Below are 21,566 nucleotides of genomic sequence, written 5' to 3' on the forward strand. Positions count from 1 at the left end.
CGCTCGTGTTTGAGTTCTTACTTGTTTCATCATCCGATCTCATTGATCTGATGAAGTTGTGTCCAACGTATGTTATTCTCCGTCTAAAATGCTATGACGGAAGATGACATACTTTAACGGTTTATAATGTTGAAAACTTAATTAAACGATTTTTTTCCCATTCATTGGGGTTTATCACTAAAAATCATTTCATGTTTTAATTTTTTTTATTATCATTTATGAATTGCTTAAAATTGATTAATATGCCTTTAAAACTAATTTATAAATTCTTATAAATTACTTTATCAATTTTATAACCGATTTATAAAACTTCATAAATATTTTAATAGTTTTTACAAATGATAAATTACTTTATCAACTATTACCAAATATCAAATAATTAATATTTTTAAGATATTTTATGTTTTATGTAGTGTTGAGAATTATTAGTTTAGGATTTACAAATTAATTTATGATAAAGTAATGTATAAAAATTTATAAATTAGTTTTAAAAGATTATAAATCAATTTTAAAAAATGTATAAGTGATAATAAAAAATAAAATATTTAATGATTTTTAGTGACAGAACTCTTCAACAATTGAAAGAAAAACCGGTCAATTAAGTGTTCAATATTACAAACTCTCAATTTTTTTTTTTTTTTTGAAATACTACAAACTCTCAATTTATAAACCATTAACATGTGGTATATTCTATCACGATATTTTAGACAAATGGTAATATGCATTAATGGAATTAAAATTGAGAAATATATTTTGTAGAGTTTTTAGCTGAAGATTTTTTTTTTTACGATTCATCGGACGAGTTTAATTGCTAAATTTTTTTATTTAGAAACGTATACCGTATCGGTCGGTTTGACCGGTGAACCGCGATCCTCTTACCGCTTAACAATAATAAAATCTTAAACCCTGGATTGATTTTCGTCAGAGAGAAAACCCTAAAAGAAGGCTTTGTTGTTGTTTCATTGCCGCCATCTTCAGACTTGTGCAGTCATCCATCAATCTTCAAGCCAACAAGCTCCAAAAAGGATCTTCTCCTCCACTCTACTCAGGTAAGAAACTCGACCAACATGATTCTCTTCTTCTTTCTGTTTCTCTCTTTGTTTGGTTTCACTCTAAAGTTCGAAGCTTTATTACTTTTCTTGAACCCATTCAGCTTCAATCTCTTTGCTTTCAGCTTTAATTAGATATTGCATTGAAAGTTTTGCTTTTTATTGTTGCCCATCTCATCAGAATCTCGGAAGCTGCTTACTTTTGGAAGGAGACAGAACCTAGTTATGGAGCCATTGTGCCTTGACGTTGAAACCAACATGTACCTCACACACTCAGAACCAGACCTGCCTGTTTCCCAAGACTTTGGGGAGTTCATGCTCTCTCGCTTATCTCAGTCAAAACGACCAGACCATAAACATCTATCCGCTGTCATCGAGGAGCTATCAAAGACTCTAGCGGAAGGTAACCACAGTCAAACACCTGTGGCTTACTTCGCCGCCACGTGTAGTTCCCTAGACAGCCTCTTGTCTGCAGATTCTGAGCCATCTCTGGATGTCGTCCAGCCACACGTTGTCATCCTCTCCCTTGTGTTCCCTAAAGTCTCAGCCGGAGTACTGAAGAGGAACGGCTTAGCTTTGCGTCTCGTCCTCAGCGTCCTGCGTCTGAGATCAGCAAGTCCTGAGTGCTTGGTTTCGGCTTTGAAGTGTTTGGTTCATCTCCTCACTACCGTTGAGTCAATGACAGCGAACGAAGTCTCTGAGTCCTACAGCATTTTGCTGAACTTCGTTACTCATTCAGATGGAAAGGTAAGAAAGCTAGCGAGCTCCTGTCTCCGTGATGTCCTGGTGAAGTCCTCTGGTACCAAGGCATGGCAATCGCTCAGTGGAACTATAGCGGAACTGTTCCAAAAATATTTAGACCTTGCTCATAAATCGGAAGCGCGTTCTGCTGAAGGAGCACAGCAAGTGCTCTACATCCTCAGCGCTTTAAAAGAGTGTTTGGCCTTGATGTCGAAAAAGCATATTGCTACCGTGATTGATGGGTTTAAGATACTGCTGATCACGCGTGATGCGTTCATTGCAAGGCCGGTGATAGACTCTTTGAATGCGCTTTGTCTCAACCCAGCCTCGGAGGTTCCGGTTGAGGCGCTGGTGGAAGTGTTGTATCATGCTGCTGTTCTGTTCTCGGCGCCTGAAACGTCTGCTGATGCTATGACCTCTACAGCACGTTTGCTGAAAGTTGGGATGATGAGGGCTTTTAACCTTAACAGAGATATTTGCGTGGTTAAACTTCCTGGTGTGTTCAATGGTCTGAAAGGTATGCTGTTGTATCTGCTCCTTGTTGCTTCTTTTGATTTCAGAATTGCTGAGAGATACTGCTTACTTTGCCAATGCGGTTTATCTTACTGTTGACATGATCTTTGTGCTTGGCAGATATTATCGCATCTGAACACGAGGAGGCAATCTTTGCAGCAACAGATGCGTTGAAGAGTTTGATAAACTCGTGCATCGATGAGAGTTTGATCAGAGAAAGCATCAACGGAATACGGAATTCAAACTTGGAGGCAAGGAAGTCTAGTCCAACAGTCATTGAAAAACTGTGTGTGACAGTTGAAAGCTTGCTTGATTACAAGTACCATGCAGTCTGGGACATGGCTTTTCAAGTAGTTTCTACCATGTTCGATAAATTAGGTAACTTTTGCTATTCTCTGTCTTGTCACTTCTCTTGTGTTGAAGTTTTTTCTTTTATTTTCTAGTAGTTGTTCATGTGCTAATCCTCTCACGCAATTTTCAGGTGAAGATGCTTCATACTTTATGAGGAAGACCCTGGAGGACTTATCAGATATGAAAGATTTACCTGATGAAGACTTTCCTTATACGAAGCAGGTAATTCTACTATTCTAGTCCTGGAGCCTAATGACTATTTGCTGGGGTTCTAGATTACAGTAAAAGTAGTTGAGATAGTTATGTCCTTTATGATCTGTTAACGTGGCTTCATCATTGGCCCTAAGTATATCTTAACAAAAATACAATACTTTTTTTTTACCTAATAGTTCGCCTATATGGTAAGTTGTGGAAGGAAATGAAAAGCTGTAAGCATATGCAACCAGGTCAATAGATATTGGGCTGTGTTAACTTTTCTGTAAAGTCTCAAAATGCTTGATCTTTTTTGTTCTGTATTGACTTAGTGGTGATAGCTCTTATGCTGTTGGTACAGAAATTCGATATACAAAATATCTATACAGAACTCGTAACGTGAGAATGCTCTCATTTTTAGTTAACTACGATATAAAGATGAGAGCAACATGTAAATGTGTTAGACCTTTCTTATTGTAGTCACGTCTTTGGGACTGTTTGTTTGACTGATGTTATCTTTGTTGGCGTTCTCCAGTTGCATGAGTGTGTAGGATCAGCTCTTGGTGCTATGGGACCTGAAACATTTTTAAACATCGTGCGTTTGAACCTTGAGGCGAGTGATCTGTCTGAGGTCAACGTTTGGCTCTTCCCAATCCTGAAGCAGTATACAGTGGGAGGGCGGCTAAGTTTCTTCACAGAGTATATTTCTAGAATGATCGAAACAATGAGCCAGAAAGCTCAACAGGTAATTTAGTTTTTTCCCGTAGTTTGATTTTGTCCTTGTTTCTCGCTAATGCTGCTAATTGTTTGTGATGGCAGCTCAAGCTACAAGGTCTTACTTCAGCATCTAGGAGTGTGGACTCTCTCGTATATTCATTATGGGCTATGTTACCTTCATTTTGCAACTATCCTGTGGATACAGCGGAGAGTTTTGCGGATCTGGGGCGAATACTGTGTGGAGCTCTTCAATCACAGGCTGAAACTCGAGGAATTATATGCGCCAGTTTGAATATCCTAATTCAACAAAATAAGGAAGTTGTGGAGGGTAAAGAAATGCCTGTCAGTGATGCTAGTCCTGCTATGGTACGAGCTAGTGCTCGTTATAATTCAGACATTGCGACAGCTAATTTGAAAGTTCTGCGGTCGTGTGCTCCTAAGTTATTGGATGTTTTATCAAGGATATTTCATGAGTCTGGCAAAGATGATGGCGGTTCTCTTCAGGTAACTAACAACTCTAAATGGCTGGTTACTAGAGAGGGATCCATCAGAAAAATTATTATCTGTTGGAATATAATATTTTGGTTGTTTTTCATTCAGTCTGCGATAGGGAACTTGGCGTCCATTGCGGAGAAAAAGACTGTTTCAAAGCTACTTTTCAAGACACTGCGAGAGCTTTTAGAGGCTACTAAAACTGCTATTGCACAAGATGAAAGCTCTGCTAGTGGGATGGACGTGGATAATACCGCAGACAAAAATTCTTCTTCCAACCTTAGGTACTGGTACTTCTACTTGTATTTCTGTTTACTAGTTGCAACTGAGCCAAAGTTGACCCTATAATCTGTATTTATTCAGGGCAAGGTTGTTTGATCTGCTAGTTTCTCTTTTACCTGGTTTGGATGGTCAAGAAGTAGATACCGTGTTCAGTTCTCTGAAGCCTGCAATGCAGGTTTGTAAACTGATTTGTTGTTCTGGATGTGGCTGTGATTTAGCCTTCTACTACATGAAGATGAGTTTGGTTAATTGATTGGATGAGTGGTATATGCTGATGTGAATCTTAAACTGCAGGATCCCAAGGGCCAAATTCAAAAGAAAGCGTACAAAGTTCTTTCAGTTATCTTGAAGGTATTGCTTCCTTTGCCTTAAGATTTCATTACTGCCTAGCTGACTTATTTTATTCTCGCTTAAGCATCTAAATTTCGTTGCTAGGATGCGGTTCATACGCCATCAGTATATTATATGTTTGCTTGCTTGATGTTAGATAGTAGATGAGTAACAATAGGTTATAACCCCTGTTTCTTTATGAAAACCGTTAAGCTTTAGCGTTCCCTTTTTAAATATGTATATATAGACTAACGTCGGTGATACAAATGTTTCTGTTGCCAGAGTTCTGATGGATTTGTTTCAAAACACCTCGAGGAGTTGCTTGAGCTGATGCACAATATATGCCACGTCTCTGCCAAGCGCCATAAACTTGATTGTTTGTACTTCCTGTTGGCTCATGCATCAAAGACTGTAAGAATCTAAACCTTTTAGCTTTATGTGTTTCTGGCAATACGTTAGAGATGTAGGTTTTAATTTTAGAACTACATTTAGTTTCTCGTTTAGATGCTCATGATTTTTCCCCGTACAGGATGATTTGAAGGCGAGAAAGGACATTGTTTCGTCATTTCTACCCGAAGTTATACTTGCTTTAAAAGAGGTACTAAACATCGCTTGAAACTGTTTGTGTCGAACTATTATTGTGCAAGAATCATTATTCAAGTCGCTGCTGTTTCTGCAGGTGAATAAAAAAACAAGAAGCAGAGCATATGACGTACTTGTTCAGATTGGGCATGCATATGCAGACGAGGAAAATGGTGGAGACAATGAGAAATTACATGGTTACTTCAATTTGGTATGTTTAATCTAATCCTAATAAGTCACTGCAACATTTTTTTCAGGATCTTTGTTTTTTTTTTTTTTGCGTCAAGTTTGGTTTTGTTCACCTCTGCTATAAACTGTCACAGGTGGTTGGTTGCTTGGCTGGAGAAAAACCTCAGATGATTAGTGCTGCTGTTAAGGGAGTAGCTCGTTTGACATATGAGTTCTCCGATCTCATTGCTAGTGCTTACAATTTGCTTCCTTCAACATTTCTTCTCCTCCAAAGGAGAAATAAGGAGATCACAAAGGTTAGTTCTCTATCTTCCCTTTACAACAGGCCACAACTTTATGTTACTGTGAGTTGCATTTTCTGAAATCTACAACCAATTTGTTCTGGAAAACAGGCAAATTTAGGATTATTGAAGGTGTTGGTGGCTAAGTCACCCGTTGAAGGACTACACGCAAACTTAAAGAGCATGGTCGAAGGCTTACTGAAATGGCCGGAAGGAACCAAAAACCTTTTCAAAGCGAAGGTATGTTTACCACTCTTTCTTATTCCTTTTTAACGCAAAATGCCCAAGATAACATGTTCCTAGAGTTTGAATTTTGTCATTTTCGCCACTTTGCCTTCTTTCACACACACACAGACGAACACACTTGCACATGCTGAGCTCTTGCCAGGACATTAATTTTGTTGTTTAGCGGCAAGCATACATATAGATATTAGTATATTTTTTGGCGGACTCTTGTCCTTTCCTAAAGAGTAATGTTTGGTAAAATAGGTGAGGCTTCTATTGGAGATGCTAATCAAGAAATGTGGCACGGAGGCTGTTAAGTCTGTGATGCCTGAAGAACATATGAAGCTCCTGACAAACATCCGAAAGGTTTGCTAACATGTTTTTTCAGTTGTCTAGATTTTAGTATCTGGGTTATGCATGCCATAAATATTTCCTTGGTTTATCTCAGGTCAAGGAACGTAAAGAGAAAAAATATGCAGCTGCCTCTGAGATGAGTAGATCACAGCATTCAAAAGAAACTTCATCAAAGTACCTTTTCCAACTCAGTTGACAGATAAATAATCTCATAGAAGTTTTGAGTGGTTAAGTAATGCATGTTCTTGATTTGTCTTACAGGGTCAGCCGGTGGAATGATACCAAGATATTTTCTGATTTTGATGATGAAGACGAGGACAGCGATGGAGAGTACATGGATGGGGAGACGCATGGCCGCAGCAAGGCTTCCTCTTTGTTGAAATCTAAAGCATCTGCTTTGAGGTTGGTTATTATATAATCTTGGTCTCTGTGCTTTGGTATATACATTACAGAACCTGATGGCGACGTATTACAGATCAAAGAAAAGTCAGAGGCAGAGTCATCTTGAAGTTAATGAGTCAGATGATGAACCGCTTGACTTAATGGATCGATACAAAACAAGATCAGCTCTTCGATCAAGTGAGCTTCGCAACAAACGGAAAGCTGACTCAGATGAAGAAGCAGAGTTTGACGAGGAAGGACGGCTAATCATCCAAGAAGGAGGGAGAGGTAAAAGGAAGGAGATCTCTGATCCAGATTCTGATGCCAAGAGCAGCAAAGGTAGCCGTTTCTCTGCAAACACATCCAAGAAGAACCAGAAGCGGATGAAGACATCAGAGTCGGGGTACGCTTACACAGGCAAAGAGTATGCAAGCAAAAAGGCGAGTGGGGATCTCAAGAGGAAAGATAAGCTTGAACCGTATGCGTATTGGCCACTTGACCGCAAGATGATGAGCCGTAGACCGGATCAGCGTGCGGTTGCGGTCAGAGGTATGTCTAGCGTGGTTAAGCTGACAAAGAGGTTGGAAGGCAAGAGCAGTGCGGAAGCACTTGCTGCGACTAAGTTCCAAAAATTCAAGAGGAGTGGTCAGAAGAAATCGGCTGGGAAGAAGAAAAGCAAGTGAACAAGGGGGCGGTAAGCTTCTCACTATGTTTAAGATATTAGAAGAGGGATTGTATTTTTATTCCACAGTCTTGATTGCTGAAACATGTGGCTTGATTGTCCATTTACTAGTGTGACAGCTAGTGAAAATCTCAGAGTTGATACTATCGACTTAGGTTTCAGATTGTTTTTACTTTTTGCCATTTGATACCATTTCAAGCAGAGCATAATGAGACCATCATGTCATTAGTTCTAGTAGAAAATAACCAAAAAAAAAGTAATCACGACAACTGAAAATGTCGCACAGTTTTGTTCTATAACAAAGACTGGTTTAAACAGCATTGATACACTGATTGTGCAGATTTTATTATAGAACAAAACTGTGTTACATTTGGCTATTAACGTTTATGCCATACGTTTTGATTGAAATTAGTTATATAGGAACTGTTTCTTTGATCCTATCTTTTCCCCTTCATTTGACTAAACTATTACGCATGTGAAATGTGCAACACATTAGACTAACTGGTAAATTAAACACATATTCCTTTCCGAATGGGAATGCTAAATTAGGGGAATAAAAATACATTGACCGGAGCCGTTCCTCGAATCTTCAGCCGACAAAAGCAAACACTTGTCACTAACTTTTTCTTCCACATGCATTTGCTGTAGTGAAAGCGACCTTGACCAATGAACATAGTCATTATCTTTTTGAAGTACTAGTATCATGCCAAAATCTAAGATTGTTATGTATCTCTTTTATGTTATCGATGAGAACGAATATTACATAGAGTCCTTGATTGATTTTTTTTGGTTCAAATGAAATGTAAAAAACTTGAACACTCATCTGCCGAAGTAATGGCAGCCAATACCCTAGTCCGAACATGTTTTATATTGTGTTTCGTCGTACATTGGCAGAACACACAAGATTAACTGCATGCAATATAGAAACACGTGTGCATATATATATACATTGGCATGTTACTTCCAATAATTAAATCATCAATGAATAATTTGACTTTTAGTATTATCAATAATAATTCCTTTTCAAAAAATACAAAAAAAATTCTAAAAACGATCCTAGGTTGTCGTTAATGACTTAATTTAATTTGATTGATATTAGAAATAGTATATTTTTGCATATGAAAATGGAACGGTCAAATACCATTTTGATTGTTAAATTAAAAACATAATGCCTAAAACTTTAAAATTTAATTACTTTTAAATTTAAGATCTATAATTTTCAAGAAATATTTGAACATATATATTAAATTTTAAAAATATATATCGTGATTTTAAATATATGGTTGATATTTTTTAATAAGGCTTAGAAATAATTGTCAAAAATAATTTGAAACTGCACTGCTAAAAAGATTCCACCAATGCGCCGATACACATTGAGATATACTGTTGATATTTTTAGTAAGGCTTAGAAATAAATTTGAAACTGCACAGTTAAAAAGATTCCACCAAGGCACCGATACACATGGAGATAGGCTCATCTCCCTATAACTTTCTGTGGAGGTTTCCACTGTACTAGAGACACTAGTCACATACACACATAGTCAAATATATCTGTCTATATAAAGTTTATATTATAAACCTTCAGAGAATATATATAAAACACAGCCTAATACACACACCAGTAGAGATACCAAACAAAATACAAAACCGAAAAAAATAAGACAGGGATCAGAGAAACTAGTACTTCTGTTTTCTTTCTAGCTAGACTCGACATTCTTTGCAACAAAGCAATAATGCAGTCGGAGAGAGACGAGATGTTGTCATGGCCTCTCATCGGAGAAAACGAGAAGAGTAGCAGTAGTGGTATAAAGGTAGAAGTGAAGAAACAGCTATGGCTTGCGGGTCCACTCATCGCAGTGAGTCTTCTTCAGTTTTGTCTGCAAGTAATCTCAGTCATGTTCGTCGGACATCTTGGCTCTCTTCCTCTCTCCGCCGCCTCCGTTGCTACCTCCTTCGCCTCCGTCACCGGCTTCAGCTTCCTGGTCAGTTTTATGTTTTCTTTATGAATCCCATCTCGTGCTAGCCATATCTAACCGTTCAATCCTGACACAACAAAATTGTTTTTCATAACACATCGAATATTCCTGTAGTCCACATGCATTTAATGATACTATATTTAGCAATGCTTAAGAATAAGACTAACTAAATCATTCGTTCCATACTAAATGTCTTTTTTTTTAAAAAAAATTTTGCTTTATTCTAATTATCCTTCTACATTTTTAATGCATATAGTACTTCCATTATTTAAAAATAGATTTTTGAGTGTTTTTATACTTATTAAAAACACATTAATCAATATTATAAATGGAAATTTTTGCAATTATCAATTTCTAAGTACTTTTAACCATTAGTAATTCAATTGTTTTTTGAAATTTACAATTTTTGCATAAAAAACATAAAAACTCTCTTTGTGAAACAATTAGAGATAAAATAAAAATGTAATAATTTTTAATGTGTAAACAACACATTATCAAAAGGATAAAGTATTTAATTAGGTAACAAATAGGTTCAAAATATTTTTAGATGAGTCAGGCCGCTTAAGTTGGCTAACGTTATCAAGTTCCAGACCAAGTCTGTTCACCCGTGACCACCCGTGATTTTGATCTGATCACCAAAATCTAAACCATATCTAGCTCCAGACCCCAAACCGATCAATACACACGTGATTATTAATAAAACAAGAATATATATCGAAATGAGAACCAAAATAGTGATAAAGGATATAAAATCAGCTAAATGCAATTGTCAAGCCACCTTGTCTGATTTTTTTTTGACAACGCCACCATGTCTGAATTTACAAGTTGCGTATGCATATTTGATTCTTTGATGCAACTATCCAATAGCTACACGAACAAAAACATTTCTGTCATTTTCATATAATTGAAATGCTTTCTTCTTTTGTTATACCCCACATGTAACACTGAAAGTGAATGATATTCGATCTTCCAAATTCAAATCCGAATAATAGCGACAATTGCGTTGACGCTTACTTGTGAAGCAAGAAATCAAATCATAAGAAAACTATTCACCTTTGAACAGATGGGAACAGCAAGTGCTTTGGACACAGTTTGTGGCCAGTCATACGGAGCAAAAATGTACGGAATGTTAGGCATACAGATGCAAAGAGCAATGTTTGTTCTTACACTCTACTCTATTCCTCTCTCCATCGTATGGGCCAACACAGAGCATTTCCTTGTCTTCTTCGGCCTAGACAAATCCATTGCATACCTCTCTGGCTCCTACGCCAAGTTCATGATCCCTAGCATCTTCGCCTATGGTCTTCTTCAATGTATCAACAGGTTTTTGCAGGCGCAGAACAATGTGTTCCCCGTGGTTTTATGTTCTGGAGTCACCACTTGTCTTCATGTGATCCTCTGTTGGGTCTTGGTGTTGAAATCTGGTTTAGGGTTTAGAGGAGCTGCTGTGGCCAATTCGATCTCGTATTGGCTTAATGTCATTCTCTTGGCATGTTATGTCAAGTTTTCGCCTTCTTGCTCACTGACCTGGACTGGTTTCTCTAAGGAGGCTCTACGCGATATCATACCTTTTATGAAACTAGCTATTCCCTCTGCACTTATGGTTTGGTAAGTCCAAAAAAAAATGCTTACGCTAATTATTTATCGGGGTGACGTGAGAAACAAGTATAAAATAGATTTATGTGATAAAACTAGTGAGATTTGATAAAGTTTTCCTTCTGTTATTATGAATTTCTCAACTCACTCAAATCCATGGTAAAATCAGATCCATTAGTAAATTTGTATGAATAAATAACACATGATTTGGATTATGAATTATAAATCATTAAACCAATAACACATGATTTCAAAATAAATTTAAATTCATATAAAAAGAATAATGTTAGATTTCACATGGATTTACAAGTCCATGAATATACGCTTCATTAGGCCATTGGAATCATATTTATTTGAGGTTATGTCGTTTGAGCAGCTTAGAGATGTGGTCCTTTGAACTTTTGGTTCTCTCTTCAGGACTTCTTCCGAACCCAGTTTTAGAAACTTCTGTCCTATCAATTTGGTAAGTATTAATGTCTGTTTTTAACTGTTGTCTCTTCCTCATATATCTTCAGAACAAATTTAGTTATTTATATGGTTATGACTGAATTAGTAATAATCCTTTTTTGCAGCCTTAATACATCAGGAACAATCTGGATGATCCCATTTGGCCTAGGTGGCGCGGCAAGGTCAGTATTACACCAGTATAACCAATAATGGAAGGACTCTTTCATTACTTTGCTGCATCAAGATTCAACATAACCATAACTTTATTATCATTAATTTTCCTTTGCAATCCGCAGCACAAGGGTGTCAAATGAGTTAGGTGCGGGGAACGCAAAAGTGGCTAAGCGTGCGGTTCGTGTGGTCTTGAGCATTGCAATCTTAGAGAGTACACTAGTTGGTTCGGTTATGATACTGATAAGGAAGATATGGGGATTTGCATACAGTAGTGACCCGAAAGTAGTCACATTTCATCTTACCCAAAGGCTGCATAAAGGCAATTGAATCCCTTTGCTCAAGGTTTCTTTGGAATGGTAACATTACTAGTAGGTCTAAAGCTAAAATCTCTTGGAAGTCAGTATGTTTACCTCAATCAGAGGGGGGCTTAGGTTTGAGAGATCTTACTACTTGGAACCAGACTCTTTCTCTCAAGCTGATATGGCTGCTTCACTGCGAAGATGAATCCTTGTGGGCTTCTTGGACAAAAACAAATAGGCTAAAAGGCGAAAGCATTTGGAGCATCGATGCGGAAAAACAGCGCTCTTGGATTTGGAAATCCATCCTTCACCTCCGACCTTTATCTGAACGTTTCATAAGGTGTGAAGTGGGAAATGGAACTTCGGCCAGTTTCTGGTTCGATAACTGGCTGCCCTTAGGTCCTTTGATCAAGTTCTTTGGTTATAATGGTCCTCAGCATATTGGTGTCCCTCTTCATGCCAAGATTAGAGAAATTTGTCCTAATGAAGGTTGGCTTCTACGGCCTGCTAGATCACCTAAAGCAGAGCAACTTCAGATCTTACTCTGCACGTTGCCTCTACCAGCCCGATCCCTTGCTCCTGATGTTTATAAATGGTGTGTTAATGATCTCAGCTTAGCAAAGTTCACCACCAGTCTTACATGGGAAGCCATAAGGAATAGAGGTGAACAAGCTGTTTGGGCTCCTTTAGTCTGGTTCAAGGGCCACATTCCACGCCACGCCTTTCATATGTGGGTTACTCAGCAGGACAGGTTGCCTACTCGCGCAAGGCTTGCTACTTGGGATCCAGGTATTGATGCATCCTGCCTCCTTTGTGTTGGATGTGTTGAGACAAGGGACCATTTATTTCTCAGATGTAGTTTCAGTGAACAAGTGTGGCACCTCATAACCAAACGTCTAGGCTATCGGCCTACTCTGTTCCATACTTGGACAGCTTTTGGTGACTGGCTTAGTTCATCGGACTCTACCTGCCCCACAACGCTCCGTCGGCTTGCTGCACAAGCAACTATATACAAGCTTTGGTCAGAGCGTAATAACCGTCTTCATAACGCAACTTCCTCTACGCCTCAAAGGATCTTCAAAGACCTGGACAGGCTAATCCGGAACTCAATCCTTGCAAGGAAAGAGCGAAGGAAATTTAGAGGTCTAATGCAAGTTTGGCTAAAGCATTCTTGATTGTTAGTTAGTGATATTAAATCCTAACTTGGAAGTCTGTTGATGTTTTTTATCTTTTTTTGGGCATCATTAGGCTTGACAGCATAACTCTTTGTTTGTACAAATTAGCTTCATTTTAATGATATTCACATATTTATCAAAAAAAAAAAAAAAAAAGTAGTCACATATGTAGCCTCGATGATGCCGATTCTCGCCATAGGCCACTTACTAGACAGCGTCCAAAGTGTTTTTTCAGGTTATATTCTCCACTCAAAAACTTTTTGTACGTTAAAGTTTTTTTGTTTGCAAGTAAAGGCAAACACCATCCTACAACTACAAGCATCATTCCTGTTTTGGAATTTGGTTTAGACCGGTTAATAACATATTTGTCATGCTGAATTTTTTGGTTTGTTGTAAAAGGGGTTGCTAGAGGATGTGGATGGCAGAAGATAGGAGCTTTTGTCAATCTTGGATCATATTATTTTGTGGGAGTCCCGTTGGGCTTGTTACTTGGTTTCCACTTTCACCTCGGTGGTCGGGTAAATTCAATAAACCAATTAAAATTCTCTCTTCTTTTTGATCAAACAATTTCAAGGTTAACCATATATTATAAAAATGTAAATATAAAAAGGGGCTTTGGCTGGGAATCATATGTGCACTCGTCATCCAAGGTGCATCTCTTTCCGTCATCACCTTTTTCACAAATTGGGAAGAAGAGGTATAAAAAGCTGTACTAATATTATTTTTATTCTATACACAGATGTTTTGTGAGTACGTTACTATGCCTTTGGGATGTGACTTGTGACGTTTTTAGTGATTCTTGGTTTATGTAACCCATAGGTCAAGAAAGCTACAAGCAGAGCTGAAGGTGCCAAGGATCATGCAGCCGAGAATGAGCCAATTATTGTATTCTGAGAGCTAAAATGGAATATGCTATATCTGAGAAACCCTATATAAGTTGGGACCATTATATCATATTTTGTAACAAAATATAAGAAAATAAAAATAAATAGAGTGTGTTATATTTCTGTTTGCTAATGATCCCTTATGAGCTTTTCACATGTGATAATTTATTACTTTCTAGGGCTTTTACAAAGTTCGTTGTATTTGCAAAAGCCGTCGCTTTGTTCTCAGGGTTTCTGAATCATTAATATTGCAATGATGAGAATAACCTGCAGCCGAATCCTAAGATTTTCAAAACCCTACTTTAGGTGGGGGACGCAGATCTCAAGCCGTTGCTTCAGTTCTCGAGGCCAGTCTCATGATCGTTCTCGAGGCCAGTCTCATGATCTTAACACAAAGATCATCACTTCGTCTCTCAGAGACGTCTTCACACGACCCACATGGCAGCAGAGTCAAGTATTCGTTCAATGTAGAAGAGTTTCTTCCCATGCTAGTGATGATCATGGATCTATAACGGTTGAGACTTTAGATGCTCTATGTGAAGAAGGGAGAGTATTAGAAGCCGTGAAAGCTGTCCAGATCTTGAAAGATAAAGACTATGTTGTGGACTTGCCTAGGCTTCTAGGGTTAGCCAAACTATGTGGCGAAACAGCGGTTTTAGAAGAAGCTAAGGTTGTTCATGACTTCATCAATGGTTCGGTTTCTACTCCTTTAGATGTTGCATCTCACAACACGATACTCAAAATGTATTGTGATTGTGACTCCACTGAAGACGCGTTAAACGTATTCAACGAGATGTCTGAGAGAAACTCAGAGACTTGGTGCGTTATGATGAGAGCCTTATCTAAGAACGGAGACGGTGAGCTCGCGATTGATATGTTTACACGGTTCAAGAAGGAAGGGAACAAACCCGACAAGGAGATATTCAAAGCGGTCTTCTTTGTGTGTGCTTCGCTAGGGGACAGTAACGAAGGGTTGCTACATTTTGAATCTATGTACAAAGACTATGGGATCATCCCCTCCATGGAAGATTACGTGAGCTTAACGGAGATGTTAGCAGCATGTGGTCATTTAGAAGAGGCATTGGAGTTCGTTGAGACAATGACGGTCGAGCCAAGCGTTGAAGTGTGGGAAACGCTGATGAATCTTTGTTGGGTTCATGGGGATGTAGAGCTGGGAGATAGGTTAGCTGAGTTAGTGAAGAAACTTGATGCCACAAGGATGAACAACGAAGGTCTTGTAGCGGAGAAAGCATCAGACTCCACGAAGGAGATGATGAGAGCATTGAAAAGGAGACTATACTCTAAAAAGACTGGGCGTGTGCATGAGTTTAAAGCAGGAGACACTTCAAAACTAGAGTGTAGTGAAACTGTTCCTCTACTGAAGAGTTTGAAAGTGCATATGTTAGAGATGGGTTTTGTCCCTTGGATTAGGTTGGTTAATATTGATGGAGCTGAAGACGAGGATAAAGAGGAACAACTTCTTTTTAGAAGCGACAAGCTAGCCTTTGCTCACAGCTTCCTTAACACAAAGCCTCGTGGTCGTGTATGTGTTTTGCAAAGTATGCGTATCTGTCAGGATGGACATGAGACATGTAAGATGTTGACATTGATAACAGGGAGAGAACTGGTGACACGAGGTTCCAAACGATTCCATCATTTCAAAAACGGGGTCTGCTCATGCAAAGATTACTGGTGATTTTACTCAGCTTAGAGATTTTTCTTCCGTCTTTCATTTCTTATATGTTTTGAGAGAATTTCTAGAATATAGACTGAATGTTCTTTTCCTAGATCACATTGGTATATTACATCGGTTAGAAATAAGTTCAATTTCAATATTTCAATTCACAAATCAAAAATGACTTCCAGAGATATTCTTATGGAAACGCAAAAGAAGATAATAGAATACATTCTAGTTGATGACAAAAAAAAAAGATAATAAAATACTTAAAAGAGATGATACTAATGTAGCAAAGTTATGTTGTTGAACCATAGTTACATCTGATTGTGATGGGTCAACCTTCCATGAGAACATCTATATTATTAAAGTTGAAGTACACATTGAGATTGTTTGGCAATATGGATAGTATATTAAGTGAATATTGTTTGGCTACAGGTTTAATTACTGTTCGTATATTTTAAAACAAGCATAAACCTTTATAAAAATTGCAAATTCTCGTGGCCCATTTATCTTCTAAACGATATGGTTTAGCTAACCTTATAACCTAGATTAATCACCTACCTATATAATCTAGATTTCTCCACACCTCACCACAAAAAAAAACAATTATAAAAGTTCTGTTAGGTTCTTATTAGCAGTCGGCGACCTTTTCTTTTTAACTTACTATGGCTATGGTTACAAACAGCGAAATCACTATGTTGAACAATCTCAAACCATATAAAACTACTTGGAAGGTTGAAGTGAAAGTTCTTCATTCGTGGACACAACATTCAAACTATTCTGGAGAAGACACTTTCGAGTTCATACTTGAAGATAGGATGGTATGTTTTTTGTTTGAATCTATTTGTTTTCTAGAATTTTGTGTTGCCAACGACTAACCAATGTAGTTCTAATTGTTATTGTAGGGATCTGAGATACATTGTACCTGTAAGAGTGCCTTCCTTGGCCGTGTTAAGAACTTACAGGTTGATCAATGGAAGTTCCTCGAGAATTTCTTGGTTTACCCAGCAACCGGGATATACAGACCAACTAGGCATCTATACAAGATGTCCATCACAGCGAATTCCATTGTCACCAGTTCCACTCTAACTACCTGCGAGGTATGAATATGGTTATATTATAGAAGTACACAATATATGAATGAGATTGTTTGGAGCTAAACGTTTGATCCGTTCTTAGGTTCGTTTGGTTGATCAACACACTGAGAGTTCATCTGAAGATGTTTCAGCATCTTTCTCTAAGCGCAAGGAAAGAGATGGTGATCTTAATGACATAAATTCTACATCCAACAAGTTATGTGCTATGAATATCAATGGAGAAGAAAAAATAAGATTAGTTATGTGAGGGTTACCCTACATATGCTTAGTTTGTTATTTTGGTTTTGTTTCATGTTGGTTTTTGAATTTCCATTTTCTTTATTATTTTCGCTTTGTTTTTCATTACTTTACTTTGAATCACATTTTTAATGAAAAAGCATGTGTTTTGCCAATAATCAATAGTCTAATAGAGAATTACCTAACCAGCAACTTAACGTGGAACACTCTCACTACGATGGTTAATACCTCCTAAAACTTCAGATCTATTCTTTCTACCCATATTCCAATTCCGATGCTCATTTAAAAATATTTGTTAAATCAAGTGAGATTGTTTAATTCATAGTATAAACCCTTCACTTATTTAGCACCAATGTAAGTCAATATTGTTTATGTGATCGTCTTTATTTAATGTGTAATCATATAATTTTGGATATTTCATAACCAGACTCTGTAAATATCCTTATCATGTCTCATATCTTCGGATGGTTACCATAACTTTCGCGAGATTATATAACCATATTTTATAAATCAGTCCTATATATTTCTAAAGATTTGATTGACTAATTTAATGATCATTATTTAATTCTAACCTTTCTTTCCACGTTATATTTTTCTCCAAGTAACATATCTTTTTGCTTGAGATTACCTTGCCTCATAATTTCCGTCCGCTGCCTTCGTAATTAGTTACCATGATCTGCGTCAACATATATAACAATATTAAAATACCACTCTCATAATATTTACAAAATATAGGAATTAGTTAACATATTTAAAGCAGAGAATATACGCATAAAATCTAACCACGCAATAACTCCTTGCAAGCAATTATAACCATATTTCTAAATCAGTTCTATATCTTCTCAAAATATTTGATTTACAAAAGATGTTACCTAAGTAAACGTGAATACCAAGGTGCATATCTTTTTGCTGTAGATTACATTGTCTCATAATTTAGTTCGGATTAAAACTAAATTAGTTACCATAATTTCGGGCAACCTATTTAACAATATTTACAACAAATCCTATAATATTTACAACAGATCAATTATAAAATCAGAGAATATACGCACTAAATCTAACCAGTCCATAACTCCTCTTGACCTAAATTATTCACTTATCTATATATACCGAATCCAAGACGGCTTTAACATCCACACACATCTCATAAAACAAACATGTCTGCCTCAAGAAAAATGGTTCTTATCAATGATCTCAAGCCTTTTAAAGAGGAATGGCGAATTCGACTCAAGCTTCTTCATACATGGAAAACAAAGACTGATTATGGGGGCGAATCTCTTGAGTGCATCTTCGCTGACGAAACGGTAAGATCATAAGGTTTATAATTAATTTAATTAAGGCATCCCAAATTATATTGAATCTAATACTACGTTTTTGCAGGGTCAAAAAATTCATGCCTCATGCAAAAGAACTCTGATGTATCGTGTACAACGCGATATACAGCTGGGAGAATGGAGAGAGCTTGAAAACTTTAAGATTTCAGCTGCTGGAGGTCAATATAGACCATCAAAATTTCAATACAAACTCACCGTCATTGGAGATACCAAGATAAAACCTACTGATTATCGTGATGAAAATCAGTTCCTCTCTCTAGCAAGTTACGAGGAAATTGTAACAGGAAAGCTCAAAACATTTTTTCTGATTGGTATGCACCAAAAACGATCCTCACTTTACTTTCTATTTTGTGTGTAGCACTTTATAGTTATTTGAATTTATTATGTTGCTTAAACAGATGTTATGGGCCAAGTGGTAGATCTTGGAGAAGTAGCTATCTGTCAATTGAAAACTGGTGAAAACAGGAAGAGAGTAAACTTTCGTTTGCGTGATACTAGGTATTAATTTTGTATTTATTTCCGCGCTAATGGTTTTGACACTATTCTGATGTCTCCTACAAATTTTCTGTGTTTTGCTGATTACCAAATATAGTGGGAATGAACTGGTATGTTGCTTATGGGGACCATACGCTGAGCAAATTGAATCGCATGTGGAAGAATCAAAAGATGAACCTATTGTATGCTTGATCCGCTTTGCCAAAATCAGTAATTTTAGAGGTATACACATAATTATTTAAATCGAGTTTACACTCATTCTATTTATCTAACCAATTTGTTAATCGTTTCCAACCTTCTGAGAAATATATAGGTGAAGTGCAAATCACCAACGCTTTTGATTCTTCAGTTTTGATGCTTAACCCAATCATGGAGGAAGCTATTGACTTTAGACAGAAGTAAGTTGATTTAAATTGTTTATGCGTATAATATTTATACTAAAAGAAACTATGTTGAATTTCAGGATGTTGCAAACTGATCTTCCCTTAGCTCTTTTGGGTAGCAGTGATGAAAATAAGGTTATCAAGCAAGTAGTTGATGACTGGAATGAGGTTGACATTAAGTGTATTTCTGAGATATATCTTGCTGTTGAGGTAACTTAACAAACAATTAAATATTTTCCATAGTGTTAGTCTATCCTATTATTATATGTTTACAAAAATCTTTTGTGTAACCATTTAGGCTGAGAGCTGCAAAATCGTCTGTACAATAGAAGCCATAGACACGGATTGGGGTTGGTTCTATTTTGGATGTAACAGGCACAATCGACGTACGACCAGAGTTGGTAGGAAGGGCGGTGGTAAGATGGTTGAATCTGAGAAGCCAGTATTCTATTGTGATGTGTGTCGTGCAAACACAACTGATGTCTCACCCAAGTAATCACCCAAGATTATTATATTATTTTCTCATTGTTTATCAGCCGTGACTTACTTGAAAATTACTAACATTCAATATAATGGTTTGACATTTCCTAAACCTGCAGGTATAAGCTTCATCTGTTTGTGAAAGATGACACAGGGTCATGCCAGTTAATGTTACTTGACACTGTAGCTAAAACTATTATTGGTGAAAAAGCTGACACACTTTGGGATGGGTCATATGCTGAGGTAACAAATGTTTATTGGAGATATTTATTTTATTACTTTAAGTATAATTTTGATAGTAATTTTGAGATTTACAGATCGAAGACCCAAATATTCTGCCTATTCCAATCAAAAACTGTGTTGGAAAATCCTTTTGTTTTGGTATTTCCATCGCAAATGATAATGTAGCCAACGGTTCTGATACCTTTAAGGTCTCTGAGGTCTGGTCTGGAGATCACATTCATAGAATAGAATCACTTTCAGAACCAGTATCTCTGATTGAGACCAATTCATCTACACTCTCAACCGGCGAGGTCTGGAGATTATTATTACCCATCCTAACTATTATTTGTATATGCATCTTGGTATCCTAATAATTTTTATTATTATTAGGTGCGTTTGATTGATTATAACATAGAGAGTTCATCAGATGTTTCAACACCTTTCTCCAAGCGTAAGGAAGGAGATGCTGAGCTTAGTGACATGAATTCTACATCTAAGAAGCTTCGTGCTCAGAGCATCAAGGTGGAGAAGATTAAGGAAGATTAGTTATGTGAGGACTACCTTACATATGGCCAGTTGTTTGTTTTGGTTTTTTCATGCTTTTGTTTTGAATTTCCCAGTTATTTCCGCATATCATTTTGTTTTTATTATTTATCTTATTACAACTATTTTAGTTCAATAAACTATGTTTTTTTATGACTTATGATGTCAAATTGTCCTTACTATATTTACCTAACCAGAAACTTAGCATGTAACACTCTATATCTTATTGTACACTACGATAACTACACAACCAAAAGTTTATTCGAAAATACCTGTTTATGCCGTTAGTAAAACAATGCTGTCTATGTAACAACATCCCTTTTCTCGGACTTGCAACTTCCATTCCAAGTGATCCTATAGAAATCATTTAAAAAAAACGTTATCTAAGAAACGTGAATGACACAGAGCTTTGTCAAATATAACTAAACAGGATTCAATTTTACTGACTTAAAAAATAATTAAAAAACGATGTGTAATAAAGATTCTATCAAATATATTCTGTTACCATAAGTGACACACAAAAGGAATTAACTAACAACTATCTTTCTGCTAGAAATTTAATATTTAAGATCATCCTAAATCCTCATTTCTGCAGTCCATAAAACATAGTAAGGGTTTTCTTTTCCTGAGGCAACCGAACTATGAAAAGAAAAAGACAGATTTCGAAAGAAATCTCTTACAAGGAGAATGATAACACAGGTTTGAAACAACAATCGCTGTCAGGAAACCAGACCATAGACCAGAGGAATATCCAACCATCTGTTGCTATCTGTTCTGTTTTTAAAAGAATTTTTCATGATCTGGATCTACGACCTATTTCTAAGTATAATAATGTGCGAGAAGGCCAGAATATCAGCACACCAAAAACCCCAACTTGCAAACGCAGATGTGTTCTCGGTAATGATTTATTAAAACGTGGTTTTCATCTTCAAAATAATGATATGTTAAATAAGCACTGATCTTCTTATCATTCTCTTCGTTTCAGGTGTTGATTTGGTGTCAAACCAGAATCAAAATACGCCTTTGCAAAGAAGCTGTTTGACATCTTTATCATGTAAGCAGAAATATGTACACAGGAGAATATCGGCTAAGAGAGTGAATATTATAAACCTTTTGGTAGTGTTATATCTAATGTTTTGTTCTATGTGTAGCTAAAGATAAAAGCTCAGCAGAAAATAAAACACT

General features: G+C 36.8%; 5 protein-coding genes across 6 annotated transcripts; all 5 read left to right on the forward strand.

Moving 5' to 3' along the window:
* The first annotated feature begins 851 nt into the window (after positions 1-851).
* Positions 852-7,529, forward strand: LOC106437818 (RRP12-like protein). Its single transcript, XM_013878804.3, has 18 exons — positions 852-1,049; positions 1,231-2,307; positions 2,424-2,681; positions 2,785-2,876; positions 3,382-3,591; positions 3,666-4,067; positions 4,164-4,339; positions 4,419-4,512; positions 4,632-4,688; positions 4,950-5,078; positions 5,197-5,265; positions 5,347-5,460; positions 5,573-5,734; positions 5,831-5,959; positions 6,209-6,310; positions 6,393-6,472; positions 6,560-6,700; positions 6,774-7,529. Exons 2-18 carry the CDS (start codon positions 1,275-1,277, stop codon positions 7,360-7,362), a joined length of 3,837 nt encoding a protein of 1,278 aa, XP_013734258.2. The 5' UTR covers positions 852-1,049; positions 1,231-1,274; the 3' UTR covers positions 7,363-7,529.
* Positions 7,530-8,870: 1,341 nt separating this feature from the next.
* Positions 8,871-14,045, forward strand: LOC106437819 (protein DETOXIFICATION 16). Of its 2 annotated transcripts, none has more exons than XM_013878805.3 (9): positions 8,871-9,343; positions 10,401-10,945; positions 11,310-11,396; positions 11,506-11,562; positions 11,677-11,844; positions 13,193-13,263; positions 13,428-13,546; positions 13,639-13,725; positions 13,848-14,045. In XM_013878805.3, exons 1-9 carry the CDS (start codon positions 9,095-9,097, stop codon positions 13,920-13,922), a joined length of 1,458 nt encoding a protein of 485 aa, XP_013734259.1. In that variant the 5' UTR covers positions 8,871-9,094; the 3' UTR covers positions 13,923-14,045. The 2 variants fall into 2 exon arrangements, with proteins under 2 accessions (XP_013734259.1, XP_048631226.1); XM_048775269.1 differs by having other exon boundaries at positions 13,639-13,678; positions 13,768-14,045.
* A 120-nt stretch (positions 14,046-14,165) lies between these two features.
* LOC106437820 (pentatricopeptide repeat-containing protein At2g34370, mitochondrial) lies at positions 14,166-16,139 on the forward strand. Its single transcript, XM_013878809.3, has one exon. The coding sequence runs from the start codon at positions 14,166-14,168 to the stop codon at positions 15,606-15,608; it is 1,443 nt and encodes a 480-aa protein (XP_013734263.1). The 3' UTR covers positions 15,609-16,139.
* A 48-nt stretch (positions 16,140-16,187) lies between these two features.
* On the forward strand, positions 16,188-16,934 carry LOC111214577. Its single transcript, XM_022717542.2, has 3 exons — positions 16,188-16,411; positions 16,496-16,690; positions 16,770-16,934. Exons 1-3 carry the CDS (start codon positions 16,256-16,258, stop codon positions 16,932-16,934), a joined length of 516 nt encoding a protein of 171 aa, XP_022573263.2. The 5' UTR covers positions 16,188-16,255.
* Positions 16,935-18,099: 1,165 nt separating this feature from the next.
* Positions 18,100-20,384, forward strand: LOC111202248 (replication protein A 70 kDa DNA-binding subunit C-like). The gene is made up of 10 exons (XM_022694792.2): positions 18,100-18,228; positions 18,305-18,569; positions 18,657-18,756; positions 18,851-18,975; positions 19,067-19,151; positions 19,217-19,346; positions 19,435-19,628; positions 19,736-19,859; positions 19,934-20,149; positions 20,229-20,384. Exons 1-10 carry the CDS (start codon positions 18,100-18,102, stop codon positions 20,382-20,384), a joined length of 1,524 nt encoding a protein of 507 aa, XP_022550513.2.
* Positions 20,385-21,566: the final 1,182 nt, after the last annotated feature.

The sequence above is a fragment of the Brassica napus genome, chromosome A3, assembly GCF_020379485.1.
Source record: "Brassica napus cultivar Da-Ae chromosome A3, Da-Ae, whole genome shotgun sequence".
Taxonomy (NCBI): domain Eukaryota; kingdom Viridiplantae; phylum Streptophyta; class Magnoliopsida; order Brassicales; family Brassicaceae; genus Brassica; species Brassica napus.